Source organism: Ips typographus, linkage group LG10, assembly GCF_016097725.1.
Source record: "Ips typographus isolate SLU linkage group LG10, UJ_Ityp_2.0, whole genome shotgun sequence".
NCBI classification, from domain to species: Eukaryota; Metazoa; Arthropoda; class Insecta; order Coleoptera; family Curculionidae; genus Ips; species Ips typographus.
The window spans coordinates 116,820-133,543 of record NC_138431.1 but is presented as its reverse complement, the minus strand read 5'-3'; the positions used below and the strand labels follow the sequence as shown (position 1 = coordinate 133,543).

Below are 16,724 nucleotides of genomic sequence, written 5' to 3'. Positions count from 1 at the left end.
TGTTTGGAGAAAAAATAGTATGCTGCAAAAATAGCTATTTTTTGTACTTCAGCTTTGAAGGCTATTGCAACAGTACAGCAATCTTCGTCTTCCCAATTTCATTTTCGCGTATATGAAAAAATGGAAAATATTTCTGCCAAGAGTCAGTTAATTATTTAACGTCACACCAACAAGGCATAACCAGCAAACATAATAATAAACGTCACCGTGATTGCTAGACCCTTCTCATTTTATTTATCAAAAATTAAGAATTTCTAAATGAATATCGTTTGAACCAAATATTTTGTGTACACCTTGGCCGTGAAATAATTTTCAAGATTTTTTGAACGATGATTGTTGAAACTTTTATTCGGCCGAAAAAATACCATTTTACGGCCTAGGTATACAAATAACTCTTGTGGTTAGTATGCCGAAAATGATTGGGCCGCTCAATAGCTTGGACAATTGTCATGACTTCTTCATCAGAAGAAGAGTAAAAACATCCATTTGATAATGAATTAACAACACAGAAAATAACAAATAACTAGAACTTTAAAAGTTAAGTGACGGTCCGTGACCGTCTTTCATATCTGCTTAGGTTTGTTGTGAATAAAAGCTCCTTCACCATCTGTCCAGAAATGTTAGTTTTGGTAGCATAGACTAACTAAATGATAAGTATAGACAAACAGTGGCAATGGAAGTGAAAATTAATTTAAGTAAGCAGCGTGAGATGGCACCACTAAACGCATATTCGCGTAATTTTAAAGTCAGACGCAGCAATTCCGATCTTTTGACTGTTGGAAAACATCAGTTTTAATGCGGCGTTGTCTAGTTGACAAATTTTCGTTTTGGCATTAAATAAGAGTCACACGGGACCTATTAAAAATAAAATTTGTGTATTGAAAATCGCCATGCGACTTTATGAAATGTATAAAAAGTGTCACGTGACTCTTCAAATAATATTTTTAACATCTAAAACAGTCACGTTACCTTTAGGATTCCGGTTTGACCTGAACACGTTTTTAATGGAAAATGCTTTATAAAGAGAGTAACATGTGTGTCTTTTAAAATATCAGTTTAAACTGAAAACCGTGCATGTGATCCTTTAAATAACATTTTGACATTCAAAACTGTCATGTGACATTATAAAATCTATTTTTAATCTTAAAACAGTCACGTGACCTTTAGGAATAATTGAAAATTGTCACGTGGCCATTTGCACTGTAAAGAGGGATACGTTTCAGGTTACAAAATATCAGTTTAAACTACAAAACGATTACGTGATCCTTCAAATGACATTTTGGCATTTAAAACTGTCAAACTAGGTATTTCCAACTGAAAAATGGAATTGCTTGTCCATTGTATGACGCTCTGTTTTAGGAAACGTTACCTAACAAAAAAGATAACAAAAAAATATTTTAAAAACTAAGTATTAAAAAATGACAAATGATTGGTAATGAAAATAATTGGATCTAGAAGAAAGAGCGATTGTTGATGTTAATTGGAAAAAAACAAGTTAAGGAGAGTGAAAAAAATAAATTTACAGTGCAACAAATCATTGTGAAATAAAGATATATTATCAATGACAAAGAATACAAATAATAGAAAACTACACAGAAAAAAAAATAAGCGAACTCATGAATATACTTAAAATACCAGAGCATTAAGTTTGATAAAGAAAAAATAAGTTGGGAGACTTAAAAATGAAAAATATAAGAAGAGGTTTATTTTTACAGAATTTTGCAAAATTTTCAAAAGTTTAAATAAAACAGATTTGATCAAAAAAGGTGGACCTTTTCAAAAAACTCAATGCTGGAACGCAGAACGTTACGAACGTTAACCTTCTTGAATTAATTTCCATCGCAATATGGGTCTCACTGTCTATCTTTTTATAAGAAAACACCCAGCGAACTAAATTGCGATCTGATCTTCTGATGATGGGATTCCTATGCCCGAAACTGGTTGAGCAGCAGGCCTTAGTTGAAAGCTGAAATATAGTATTATGGAGACGACTGTGTTATTCTCTACTTTTGTCACACAAAACCAGCGTATAATAATTTAAACATAATAAAACCGTTAATTAGAGTTATAATACAAATAACTAAAATACGTCACCAGATTTACGAATAACAATTTAACTCCTCCATGTAACTATTAAAAAATTGTCATGAGTATAGAACGCTTTGTCAATCAAAAAATGTTTTAAAATACTTCCAAGTCATTAAGCGCCATTTTTCAGGAAGCAAATTATATATCTTCATCATTTTAAAAGTAACATTTCTCTGAAGAAAACTAAACACATATATTTCGCAAATAAGATTAGACGCATATCTAGTATTACAGCTCATATAATACTTATAAACAAATCCTTATTCCAAAAAACAAACATAACCCACTCCATAACATACAAACAAGTGACAGTCAAAATTTGGTTACATACAAATACAGGCTTACATGTCTCCATCAGACATGAGTCTGATAGACAATATATTTCGAATACAACGCTTCTGCAAAATACCCTGTTTATATCTCTGGAGTTACCCCAGAAAGTCAAGCCATATCTGATTTTAGAGTAGCCATGATAAGCAGTCAATAACGGTGCTTTGATTCCCGCTCTTTCCCTCACTATCCTTAGCGCATAACAATAGCAACTCAGACATGCAACCTCCCCAACATGCACTCCCAGTGCAAGCAGTCATCAATGTTAATACCCAAACAATTAAAATGTTTCACAGATGTTATATTTTCCGAGTTGTAAGTCAAATGAATTCGATTACCAAACAAAATGCATTGCGTTTTAATAGTTATTTATACAGCAAGGGACAAACCATTTTTTATTCACGAAAAGGACAATTATTAAGTCTACGAGCGTAGCGAGTGGCCTAAGTTCTTCGAGTGAATAAACCGGTTTAAGTCACGTGTTTTATACAATATTTTATTAAATTTCGACTTTTTATATTATAAAAATTCAAAAATTACAGTTCTATTAAATTTGCACTGCGCCCCGTAGATGTGACATTGATGTTTGTTTGGTTACATATCTGTAAATAGGCCAATGTCATTCAGAGTGATTTAATAGTTATTTTTGTACCAAGGGCGTAAAACGCAATTGTTGCCCTCGCTTCGCTCGGGCCACAACTTTTACATGCGTGCGTAAGAGTGGTTTATGCCCGAGGTGCATACAACATTTTTTGTACGACGGGAATAATTAAATAATTATATTTTCAATTTTTAAGGTGTTAATATCATTTTAGTCATCCCGTATGTTGATTTTGTTTCACGGGGTTTTGCTTTATTTTCTTAATTTTTTTTATTTTTATTTTAAGCCCATGGGCGTAAAAGTGCTATTTTACGCCCGCAAATGGGGGCGGAAGTACAAAAAAAACGTCTAGTGAATAAAAATATGTTTAAATCGCTGGTAAGTGTTGAATAATTGACTAAAAACATGACGAACATCATTAAGCCTGTTCATAACTGTTTCAACAGAAGTCAACATAAGTTCACCGATTTTTTCGCTAAAAATTAATGTAGTATCATCCGCATATAAGACGGTGTTTTCCTCAGAGACAGCGACTAGATCATTTGTATAAATAATATAAAGGAGTAACCCCAGTATGGACTCCTGTGGAACCCCCCAAGTAATGCCAATTTTATTAATTGTCCTTCATGATCACGTTCTACTGCTGCGTTCTACTGCTACCTGCTGCGTTATATACGTCAAGTATGACTTGATAAGCTCATGTGCACGACCTCTAATCCCAAATCGTTCCAATTTTCCCATTAATTTTTGATGATTTCCGGTATCGAAAGCTTTTGATAAATCTAGACACATCGCCAATGTATGTTTATTCTTGTTTAGCGAATAAAACACATCCGACAATGCTTGGTATATGGCCCTAATTGTATTTTTTCCTTTTCTAAATCGGTTTTGCCTGTCTGAGAATACTGATTGGAGCTTAAGAAAAGAGATCAATTTGTTATAAATAACTCTTTCAATATTGCTTTAATATAAGCATTTTTAAGTTTATCTGGAAAACAACCACTTTCGATGCAAAAGTTTATTATGAATGTCAGTGGATCGGCAATGACACCTGCAACCTCCTGCAAAACAAAAACTGGATTTTCATCGTTTCCAGACGATTTAATATTTTTTAAAGTTTTAATAACATTGAAAACCTCTCGGCTATCGGTAGTTGATAAGTAAAATAGAATGCATTACTGAGAATATGTTCTATATGTTTGTTGAGACGAGTTACTCATTTTTTTCTTTGTTTAATGGGTCTTCTGTCTCATACAAAAAAGGTTTGTTGGAAAAATGGAATTTTGCACTATATTCAACTAAGTTGAAAAAAAAAGACGACTAGGTTAATGTTATTTTCAACTTAGTTGAAAATAGTGCGAAATTCCATTTTTCCAACAAACCTTTTTTGTGTGAGACAAGACCCAATAAACAAAGAAAAAATGAGTAACTCGTCTCAACAAACATATAGAACATATTCTTACACCAATAAGATTTACGTAAATGAAAACCACGCAAATCTATATTTTCCCATCTTACAAGATATGAGTGTTTGCAGACGATGCATTGCGAAATTGACTTAAAAAATTTAAAAAAAATAGCCCAATACTTATACACAATTTCTTTGGATATAGTATTTAAAAAAAATTTGGTGTAAAATGTTTCTGTTAGTAGTTTAATAGTTAACATAACCCTGACAACGTATTTTAATTTATGGCTGATATAGTAGAACAATGAAAACTAAAACGCCTCTGCTGAAAAAACTATTAATTGATTGGGCTTTTGACAGGTAATATTACTATCCTTAATGCTGAAAATTATATAAATTATGCGCTGCATGTAATAATTTACTACATTATCAACAGTGACTAATTTTTTTACATATGCGTATGTTATTGTAATATTATTATAAGTATGCGTTGTATAAGTACAATTGACTCAATTTGCATTGTAATTTCAGCATGGCTACTTCAAAACAGCTAATTTTTGCAATATGGGTCTTTGTAGTGGTTTTCACACTTTTCGATAATATTGGTGAGTCTTTTCTTTTCTCTTTTCTAATACTGGTTATTATTTTCTACTGGAACAAGGTATCCCAATTTCGACACGTTTGAAGCGTATATTTAATCTAAAAAGTGACATTTTTCAATTTTTATCCAGTTTCTTCAAAACGAAAAAATTTATTCTCCTGACATTATGTTTAATTTCAGGGAAAGTAGCACACTGTTTTGAAATAACGAGTTATCCTACAAAAATGTCTAATTTTTTACACAAAAATTTAGTAACTGCAGAAAGTCACATCGAACTAGTCTCTAAGAAAATGATAAAAACATATTTTTCTATACTACAATATGACACTATTACTTACAACAAAATAACGAACCAAGAAAATCCAGTGTTGTTTATAGGATGTGGTAGTTGCAGGTGCTATGAGTATGTTCGCGTTCACCGATGTTATAATTGCAATCGATTTGATCATTTATCCTTAATCCTTCAATAGTCCCACAAAAAAATTAGGTATCCCACAAAAATTTTAAAAATTAGACACCTTGTACAGTTTTAGCTATTATGTCAGAAAAGCATTTTTTAGAACAGTTTCGTTTGGTCGATTAAACCAACGCATTCTTAAGCTCACGTTTGGAGGATTAAGTGTGACAGTTTGGTTGAATAACGTCACAGTCAAAACAAAACTGAACTAAGCAAGTTTAAGAATATGTTGCTGCAATTGGCTATTTTGTAACTCAATTGCCTTTTCTATGGTATTAGTATATTTCAATACGTGTTCAAGCACATTTATATCATCGATAAAGGTTAAACGGTATATTAAACATAATTTTATATATGGATATGCTTGCAACAACTTACTAAAGTTTAATTATTATGGAGCCAAGTTATAATGTTAATTTTATATTGTTTAGGTTTTTCAGCTGCCCAAGGACTACCCATTGAAAATGGTAATACATATTATTAAACATATGCCCAACAACATTTTATAATTGAATTCTTTTTATAGTTATAAAAAAGCTGGTCCAGAGAGTAAAAGGCGAAGCGAAAATATTGTCCACAACATTAAGTTAATAAAATTAAATTTTTTATTTTTATAATCACTAATGTAGTAAGTAATAATCTGTATATGTATGCAGTAACTGTTGTTTGTACCGCATTTATAGTATAAATAAGTAGTTAAACGGTAGCTGTAGCACAGTTGTTATCGGAATTTCTGAAAACTGTAGACTTTTTATTTGTATTTTTATGGGAAATTTGTCAGTTAATAAAGGATTTAAATTCTATATGTTAACCCATTGATTTTTTAATAATAATAATCATTATAATAAATTCTGAAAATGACTAACTGCATAGCTGATTGTAGAACCTTATTAAGTAGACTCTAAACGACCTATGGACAAAAGGGATGCTGTCAAAGGGCAAGGACGATAAACAGTAAAGGATTGCTTTCCCATAATCGCTATGTTTCATCAAGTCGGAGATCGCGCGTTTGTCTGAGTTAATCGAATGCACTCGACCATATTTAGCGTATTGTGAGCCCGAGACTTTACTGTGACGTCAGGATCCATTCGCCGTCGGGAAACAAAATTGGCCGATCGAGCAATCCTTTACTGTTTACCGTCCTTGGTATAAGGGTATAATGGATATAACCATAACTAAGCAAATAATTAATTCGGGATGGTAAATATAGAGTGCTGGAAGTATAATGTATTGAGACTGTTTGAACCATGTCCTGTGTCATCTTTTTTTCAATTTAGTATTGTCAAAGAATGGAAACTATCTACAGACAATCTTATAGCACAGCCAAATCTTTTGTTATATGGAGGACTATGGATGACCAAAATAAAACTTCTAATAATTCTATTTTTGACTGACTTTTTATTTTAAATTCAATGACATTTTTTTCTTTCATTTTTTTTAAACAACAACAGCGACTCTTTTTTTAAGAACATGACAACACATTTTTATTGTCCTTTGTGTGTTACATTTGCAACTGGCAACAACCTCACAAATTCCTTGGTTGGGGCTAGAGACTACGAACTCCCTGGTTCGAGCTAGTCAACAGGAGACAAGTTAGCATCCCGAGACCGAACTCCGAGCGGAGCGGCCCTGCACATGGTGAAGGAATTGTCAGGCAAGCCCTTACCTAACTTATTAACCCGTATTCCCCTATAACCGTAATTTTTGTGGCCATCAAAATTGGTAGTATGTTTTCTTAACTTAGTTCAGTTTTTATGTGTAAATAAACGTACTTGAATTTTCACTGAGTTGTTTTAGTGTACAGGTAACAGGATAGTGTCTCGCCAAGAAGATCTAGATGAAGACGGCATTCCACTTGCAACTTTGGCAAAACAGTTGAATAAACGTGATGACGAGCTGCAAAGTGATATAGAAGAAGTGAGACTTCTAAGCGCTCAACTGCCTGATGGCGATCTTTCGGCAGAAGATCTTCAAACTTGGGTAACTGGCAGCCAAGAAGAGGCTCATGCAATCCTACTGACAGATGAGGATATTGTAGCAGAAACGACACCGGAAGTAGAACTCAATGATGATTCTTCATCTAACGATTCCAAATTGTGACTAAAACTGCGCCCAAAAAAGCTGTAGCACCCTTCAACACCTGTAGTTCTCCAGGAATTACAGCTTTAAAAAAAAGAAAAGTATTACTTACAGGTTTGTGTTGACAGTTAAAGTTTTCCTATAAGCTATGTAAAGTATTTTGTTGTTTTAAAACTATACACATAATAAATACATGTTTGAATGCAATAATATGTATGTCTATATTCATTAATCCGGACAAATCGCTAATTTGGACAACCACTGTGCATTTAATTATCCGGATTATAGAGGTTACACTGTATTGATATTATGTTCGTATTATTGTATTATTCCAAATAATACTGATATTATACGATAATTATTGCTTGATTATGGTATTATTAAGGATTATTCTGTATTATTCATATCATGGGGTGTTACTCCTGTTATTATATTATCTGGTATTATTCGTATTATTCAGATTATTATGTTATTAATTTTATTTGATGAGTGACCCAAACATATTCAAGTATCACACCCCTCAGCCACTAGCATTCAAAAAGGTTGGATGAGTTGAGCAACCAAGTTTCAAATTGCTTGGTTGATTCATTTGATTATTTTATTTTAAAATTTGTAGATTCCCAACTTGAACTTTGTTTTTCTAAGTTTTTTTTTGTGACTGATATTAGTTTGCATTGAATAGCTTTGGCACTTGTTGATACCTCTGGATACCTGTTTAGGGTTGCCAGAACAAGTGTTGAAGCTATTTATTAATTTTCCCTGGTGTTCTGCGGTTTACTGTTCCTAGGTAAACTGTCACCAGTCTCTGGACTCCATTTTCTGCCTGTAATTCAGCAGCGGCCGCTCCTGACTGCTGGGGAGAGAATATCGGAAGTTCTAGGATCCAAACATCGTCATCATCAGTTTAAAACTGATAAGGGACAGTTTAAAACAGTTTGGCACTGGAAAGGTTTTTTATTTTTTACTTTAATTAAATTTAAATCATCACTCATTTTTATTTTTTTTAATTTTTGATTTTGTCAACTTTCACTTATTTCATAATTAACCTGCAATATTTGTACATCTTTGTAATTTTTTGTAAATTATAAGTATTGTAGATTTTGTAAAATACACGTGTTCGTCCAGGTGTGTTCAATTTTAGCTAGAAAATATCTCATGCTACATATCCACGGCCTTGAGTAAGCTAATTAAAAGATATGAAATCTCATTAACGTGAGGTTTCATAGCAACATAAAATCTAAAACAAGTCGAGATTGCGTGTCCACGATCAACCAATTTCGAGATGCTAATGTTGCGTGAAATATTGTCACGTTAAGGGGTAGCCCAGAGGGAAGAAAACTCAGGTTTCCACAAGAAACCCACTTTATTTGAGAAGTCAGTTGGTATAGTAATCTTACCCCCAGATTGCCAAGATGGCGTAGAGCATGATGTGGGATGCCGGATCGAGTAGACGAAAGGTTCACAGAGGGAAAACGTTTTATCGGTGATGAATGAACCCTAGACTCGTGTCCGAGGACATTCACCGGGCCGGTAAAGTCCTTATGGTACTAGCAAAGGGAGGTAAGTAGGTGCGGCAACTCTTGCTGCACGCCCACACTATTTCCTTTGCTAGGGCGGATACTCGGGTGTGGCACTTGGTCACCTACTGCTCCAAGTTTGTTTTGTTTTGTTCTGTTCTTTGGCTCTGCTACAAGGCAATTCGCCAGCACGATTTGAGAGGGGGCTAAGATAATCGACTTTGTACTCCCCAAGTTACTTTACACACATAAAAAAGACTAAAAATCGCTTAAGGGCACGATCCGAATGAAAGATGTAGTCATTCCTCGTGGAAACTGTCACATCCACGTGGTCTTGACCTAGGTTTTCACCCTTTCCGCCTCCTGGAAGTGCACCGCACAAGACAATTCCCCGTAGACTTTTAGGAATCGATGTTCCCACTTAGAGATCCCACCATCTCCACTCGACCGGCTGCGGAATTCGATCGTCAACTTCAAACCCCTCTGAACACCGTTTCAAGAAACGTGGTTTCTTAGCAACAAAAAATGGCACCCACGAAACAGACGTGCGATACGTTTCAAGTTGAGAATCGAACTGCAAGTTGCGTTGCACAATAGGCGTATCCAGACTAACCCAGAGATCAGTCAGTGACCTCCCTCTGGGGAAGACCCCAGAGTTCGGTTAGGTTAGGTACTGGGGGAGACCGAGGCAATATTTGGTAACGGAACATAGTGTAACTTCTATGTTACATGCCCTTCCCGTGGAAAGTGATCGCTCCGAACATTAAAATTCTATGTTACAAAATCAACTTCTCGTCTTTCCTTTTTTTCATATGAATCTTAAAATTAACCGATGTTGCTTATTCGCTAGAGAGAGTATGGGAAAAACTTTATTAAAAAAATATAAACACTTTTCTTTTAAAACTACTTCTCGATTCCTAGATAATGTTTTCAGACACAACAAAATAATTAATCCTATTATTGGGTCACCTTTCAACCTTGTGTTGCGTCTATCTTCTTGCTCTCCTTTTTGGCCAATTTACGTCAACTGTACAGGGTGATTGATTGAATTTTGACCACCCCCTTAACTTCCATAACTTTGATTTTAGCAAAAAAACGTTAAATACAAAACTAGTAGATATTTAGGTCTACTTTATTCTTAGCTAAACAATTATTATACAGGGTGTCCCAAATCTGAGTAACGAACCAAACTTATGTTTTTTTAAATACAATGACTAACTTTTTATCCGATATTTGAATTCTACGTCAAATTCTAGGCCTAATTGATGTAAAATGTCTGTATCAATATTCAACTTTTTCCGCAGCAGCATCTGTTATACTTATTGTATATTAACAATATTGCCTCGACTATGTGAATAAGGGTTAATTTGGTTACTCAAATTTGGGACACCTTGTATAATAATTGTTTATCTAAGAGTAAAGTAGACTTAAATATCTACAATTAAGTTGTTACAACTAGTTTTTTAACAAAAATCAAAAATAAAGAAGTTAAGGGGGTGGTCAAAATTTAATCAATCAAGGACGCTGCTGCAGAAACAGTTCAATATCTATACAAACATTTTACATCAATTAGGCCTAGAATTTGACGTAGAATTCAAATATAGGATAAAAAGTTGGTCATTGACTACGTTTATATCGAGCAAATTGAATCCGCTTATTCAATCCGATCAAGTAAACCGCCATAAAATCGTCGATATAAACAACGCAGATTAACGATTTGGATTGACTATTCGATCCTAAATATTAACAGAATTGAAACACTGAATCCGATTAAAACGCGACTTTTTAAACGAGATATACGGGATTGGAAAATCTGGCATTTGACAACTGACGTTAACAAAGACAAGTGAATGAAGTAATCACAAGACAAGTCATAGTTTAAATTTTAAATATTTACATTTCTGTTCAACGTTCACGTTTTGTCCTTTTATGAAAAGTTTTTTAAACATTTTAAAACATTCTGCTTTGTAATTTAGTAAATAACTATCATGGAGTCATCTCGAATAAAATACAATAAAAGAAACGTTTGGTCATCTAATGAAATTCGATACTTTTTGCAACTATTACATGAAAAACATATTCTGGGATTAATGGATGGAAAGCGTCTTCGTGTTTCGGATATCTTTAAAACCTTAGTAGCTCCGATGAGGGAAATGGGATATGTTAGGGACCCCACCCAGTTATCAGTAAAGTTTAAAAACTTAAAAGGTAAGTAGGCACTATATGTACTACATAATTATGTGAGGATCAAACAAGTCAGAACTTTTAATAAAAATGCTATTTCGTGAGAAAGAGTGAATTACACTATACAACTGAATATGTTCCTTTCCACAAAGACTTCTACCAACTGATTGTTTGTTTTTTTGATCTACATCATGATACTTTTGACTTTATGCTAGTTTTAAACATACAAAATATTTAAGTTCTTACACTTTCATTTTGCAGCTGAATATTACAAATGCAAGAGGCATAACAGTGTGTGGTAATGAACCTTACAATTTTCAATTTTATGATGAAATGGACCAATTGTTGAGGGATCGACCTATGACCCAAAGTCAAGACATGTCTAGCGGATTTGGGTTTGAAAGTTCAACAGGTATGTCATATGTATCTGTTATTCTGTTGCACCAACCCAGCATATTAGACACTAATTCTTATGTTCTTTGTAGAATTTGTTACTGAGAATGCACAATCAGTGGTAGAAGATGCCACTCCTGGATGTTCCAGGGATGTATTTGTTGAAGAGCAGCAATCTCTTACACACAAAGAAAATGATGTTCCCATTCAAAAAGGCAAAGTCACCAAAGGCAAAGGTACAAATTTAAAAAAAAAATCATTTAATGAGGATGCTTTAAAAAACTTGGAAAAAGTTATACAAAGCGAGGGAGAAAAAAATAGAGAATTGTTCCTAAAAATGATGGAAAAGCAGGAGCAAATAATTTTACAGTCCACTTCTAAGTTTATGGAAGGGCTTAAAGAGATTTTGTCACCAAATACAGAGTAGATGAGTTGTGTTTTCACTGTGTTTAAGACTAATATTTGTGATATGTTTAATTAGAATATATTAAGTTGTTTAACTTTGGTTTTATAAGTTTTGTTATTTATTTATATGATGTCATTAGAATTACACTCTTATATTTTTTAGAGTTACTAATATAATATTAGTTCAAATACTAATAAAACCCTGGAATAAAAAATACATACCTAATAAAGTTAATTCATAATATATGTATTTAAATGTCTTATGCAAATATATTTTAGTATTTACCTGCAAAAGATACTTATTTACTTTACTTTATTTTTTCATTTTCTACCTGGCTATAATACGTTTATTATATTTAATTGGAACAAAAACAAGTTAGTATAGTATGTACTTAAATAACTAAATAATAAAACAGACAGCGAATTTACATAAATCTAATTCACTAATATTTTTATTGTTTCAAACTAGACTGCCGCAATGGAAAGTTCTTTGATAGGTAGTCTGTTAGAAATACTCTCAGGTCATAACCACCATAGTCATCTGCCCATCTGTTGCGTAGCTCTACAGGTTGCAGTAAGACAAATTCAGCATCGTGAACAGCTTGAATCCAGTTTGTAGGAACAATCTCTTTGTTGTAACTTTCAACAATGTTGTGCAAAGTACAGCATGCTGCAACTACTTCTGGTACAAAACTGTAATGAACATCTATTCGTTTTAGAAGACATCTCCACCTAGCCTTTAATCTCCCAAATGCTATTTCTACGGCTACCCGACCACTATTTAGATGAACATTAAATGAATCTTCTAAAGGCGTAAGATTTGAACCTGAATATCCCCTCAGCAACCATGGAAGAAGAGGATATGCAGGGTCTCCAATAATCACGTAATCCAAACTTCTTCCATCACAAGTAATAGGGCTCTAAAAAAATATGTATTAATAGATTTTTTCTTGGCTCTAATTAAAACTTTAGCTATTTTATAATTGGGAAATGTTTACCTTTGGAATTAAATCATTAATATTCTTATATAAATAAGAATTCATAAGTGCAGTGCTATCATGGCTTCGCCTTGTGGTTTTAATAGAAATGTCTATGAATTTGTATTCTGCATCAACCACAGCTTGTAGAATTAAGGATGGCCAACCCTTACGATTCACAAAATCTCTATAGCCTTTACTTGGTGGCAAGATAGGTATGTGAGTACCATCTATGGAACCTATAATATTTGGAATTTTGCTCCTTTGTTCAAAATGGCTGCTGATAGTAATTGCTTCTGTTTCATTTGGAAAATGCAAGTATTTGTCCATTAAAATTTTATTGGTTGCTTTCACAAATTCATGTATAGTTTTACACACAGTTGCTTTGTGTATTCCAAACTGATTTGCGACTATTCTGTATTCACAACAGCTTGCTAGATAGTAAAGAGACACAGCTACTTTTTTGCTCACACTCAATTGAACCTTCTGTTTCCAATATAAATTAAGTTTGTTTCTTTTTGGACTTAATTCATCTTTGAGCTCTTTGCAAATCAGTTCAAAAGTGTTTTTTGACATGCGAAAATTATGTAACCATTCTTCTTCACTTAACTTGTTGCCCTCAACTATTTTTTCCCACCAACACCGACTCCTTTTTTTAATTACCCCTCGTAGGCTCCTTTCTTCAGAGGCACCAATAAGTATGGTGAATCTATCAAATTATATAAAAATGTACACGAAAAATAGATTTGTGATGTTAAGTATAGTATATTATAATAATAATATAATATACTTTACAGTCTAAAAATATACTACTTAGTACTTACATTTCAGAATTAAGGGAGTTCATCAAAGTTAAAGTGGACAATAATGGCACTGTTTGCATTCTTGTACTGGCATTTAAGAAATTCAAAAAAGAAACAACTCCAATTTTTGGTTTTTTCTTTAGAAACGACTTATTTTCAGCTTTGACTTTCATTTTAAATTTTAATGCGCTCAATTTATTCCTTTTGATTGGTTAGATGGAGGAAAAACCGAAAACCCCGAAAACGAAAACGGACGTTTGACAGCTGACTGCGACAAAATAAGAATGTTGTCATCAGTGGCGGCTCGTAGTAAATTTGAAAGGTAGTGCACAAAAGAAGGGCCAATTAGCGCCGCAGGAGAAAAATTTTTTGAGACCACGCCCAAAATTCCTACAATTTTAAAATATGTAATTGTTTTCAAATATTGCACACTAACGTTAGGAAATACTGGAGGCATTTTAAAAAGTCGCGAAGAAAAATAACACGTGACTGATAAGAAAAACCCCGAGTGCACGATCTAATTGTGCACACGGGCCAGCTTAAAACATCGACTGACTCTAGACAGTAGCGGGGTACAGAGGGGGCGGACGGCGGAAGTTCGACCAATCAGATTTACTATACCCATGAGCTGTGCACTTGATTTTACCACGGCACACGGTGCACGGTGGCGGCGGTCATCCGTAATTCGTCCAGATTTCGTTTATTTATTAATAAAAGCTTATTTATTTCCAAGATTAATACTTGGTATTAATAGAAAATTATTTCAATCATTATAAGATTTATAATAAAAACATGCATTTTTGGACCCAAAATTTGGGAGTGCACGTGCACATGTGCACTTATTGAGGAGCCGCCACTGGTTGTCATCAGTGTCAAGTGTCAGTTCTATTTCTATCTTTTTTTATTTTTTTGACGTCTTGCTCTGGTTATATCGGCTTGCCTATATCGCTTGACCAATCCAAACAAAGCTAAATACGAACAAAACGGGATTCAACTTATGATTGTTCTATCCGCTTCAATAATCGGATTAAGGTTACACGATATAAACGTAGTCATTGTATTTAAAAAAACATAAGTTTGGTTTGTTACTCAAATTTGGGACACCCTGTATAATAACTGTTTATCTAAGAATAAAGTAGACCTAAATATCTACTAGTTTTGTATTTAACGTTTTTTGCTAAAATCAAAATTATGGAAGTTAAGGGGGTGGTCAAAATTGAATCAATCACCCTTTACATTGTATTGTACAGGGTGCTGCATTTTCGATGGTTTTACGGGGTACAGAGGGAACGGTAATAGATAGAAAAAAAGTAGCATACGTGTTCTGAAGGCGAACTCTCTAACGAATAGCAAGGAAATTTCTTTGCTATCATAGAAAATCCTTCTCTATCGTAATATATGGTACTCTCTACGTTTCAATTGGCGAAGATCGGCACTCAACGTAGCTATTCGGGTTGTGTAAAATAGAAAGACCAAATGAGGTCTTGCTATGATTTTATCTCTCTTGCGGCTATGAAATTTTGTATTTGTCAATCTTTCTTTTCCGTCGTCTTCTAAAATTCAAATGTTTTGTTTTTTAACCTATAAGCCCGTCAGTGTCAACATTGTGTCATTAAGGTTGTGTTGGGGACCAATTGATTGTGTTTGCACCCCCCTTTCTTTGTTTTTGAGTTTTTAGTTAAAGTGTTAATGCATCTATTAGTTATTGTTTTTGAGGTGTAAGCTGTTCATGATGGAATGGTTGTGTTATGGCGCCATCAACACATCCTAAAGTCCCATCCTACTTTCTTCACAAAATGCATAAAAATTGGTAGCATGTTTACAAGCAACTGAAAAATATTAATGGTCTTACAAGAAAATAAGAAACTGAAGAGACAGAACTACAATAAATAAAACCAACAACAAAAATGGCAACAGAACGGATTATTTTAGAATGTAAACTTTGAAATATATGATTAATTACTGAAAAAGAAAGTAAAAAACGTAGAATTATTCAAATTATTGTCATTGATACTTGTCATTAACCCTGAATACGACGAAACAAGTAAAAGCCCTAGATTTATTACTAGAAATTAGTCAATGTTTTTAGGACCGATAAGTTCCCATTTTCTGTTGACGGTGTCAGCCGAATGTGATAGAAAACAGCTTAGAGAGTACCAACAGTTAATAGAAAGAAATTTTCTTTCTTGTCTATTTCTATGCGTTTTCTATTTCCTACATCGTTACGGAGTTCGCCTTCTGATCTCTTTTTTTGAGCTGAGATGACTGGCGAAAAGTGGGCGGCGCAAACTTCTTTTGTTTCAAAGATACGGGGGGTTTTCAAAAATTGGTAATTTTTGAACCTCTTCTGTATTTCATTTGCTCTTAAAGTTATCAAAAAAGGAAGAACGGCTCCGGTAGAAGTTTTCATGTAGAATCCAATGGCGTAGTCAGTTTTTTTCTATTTCGTTTAGTTTCTGACATATGACAGTAAGTTACATTTTTTTAAATAGAACATCCTATACATTTTTACGTCATTTAATTCTGTTGTTTTTTACTTTTTCAACGGTGTATTTCAACATATAAGTTTGTAGAGGTTAATCCTGTTATTTTCAAGTTACAAACAGTTCTACCGTCACTTTAATAAGAAAAGTGGCCATTTCTGTTTTCTACTATTTTTAAGGTAAGTTGAAAAAATGGTTTATAAACGACATGTAACATGTAACATGTTAATATGAACATAGCCAAATTTTGTTTCGACTATGGGTATTTTTATACTTATTATTTAGCACTTTTTTGTTAAGGAAACGCTTTTTTTCTAATTACCAAGATATAAGTTTACAAACTTATATGTTTTAATACACCGTTGAAAAAGTAAAAATCAACAGAATTAAATGACCTA

The 16,724-nt window shown here is 33.5% G+C and overlaps 1 protein-coding gene and 1 long non-coding RNA gene across 3 annotated transcripts; both read left to right on the top strand.

The window, feature by feature from the left end:
• The first annotated feature begins 4,905 nt into the window (after positions 1 to 4,905).
• On the top strand, positions 4,906 to 7,454 carry LOC145734674 (uncharacterized). 2 transcript variants are annotated; one of them, XR_014179481.1, is made up of 4 exons: positions 4,906 to 5,032; positions 5,917 to 5,952; positions 6,012 to 7,139; positions 7,283 to 7,454. It is a non-coding gene; the product is annotated as an uncharacterized LOC145734674 (long non-coding RNA). The 2 variants fall into 2 exon arrangements; XR_014179480.1 differs by lacking the exon at positions 7,283 to 7,454 and having other exon boundaries at positions 6,012 to 6,296.
• Positions 7,455 to 11,567: 4,113 nt separating this feature from the next.
• LOC145734622 (uncharacterized) lies at positions 11,568 to 12,258 on the top strand. The gene is made up of 2 exons (XM_081988102.1): positions 11,568 to 11,677; positions 11,751 to 12,258. The coding sequence occupies exons 1-2, from the start codon at positions 11,599 to 11,601 to the stop codon at positions 12,083 to 12,085; spliced, it is 414 nt and encodes a 137-aa protein (XP_081844228.1). The 5' UTR covers positions 11,568 to 11,598; the 3' UTR covers positions 12,086 to 12,258.
• Positions 12,259 to 16,724: the final 4,466 nt, after the last annotated feature.

Bases quoted from the DNA above. Each gene is read 5' to 3' on its own strand.
- LOC145734622 (XM_081988102.1), top strand. From the start codon at position 11,599: ATGGACCAATTGTTGAGGGATCGACCTATGACCCAAAGTCAAGACATG. The intron at 11,678-11,750 runs GTATGTCATATG...TGTTCTTTGTAG, and splicing joins TGGGTTTGAAAGTTCAACAG to AATTTGTTACTGAGAATGCA.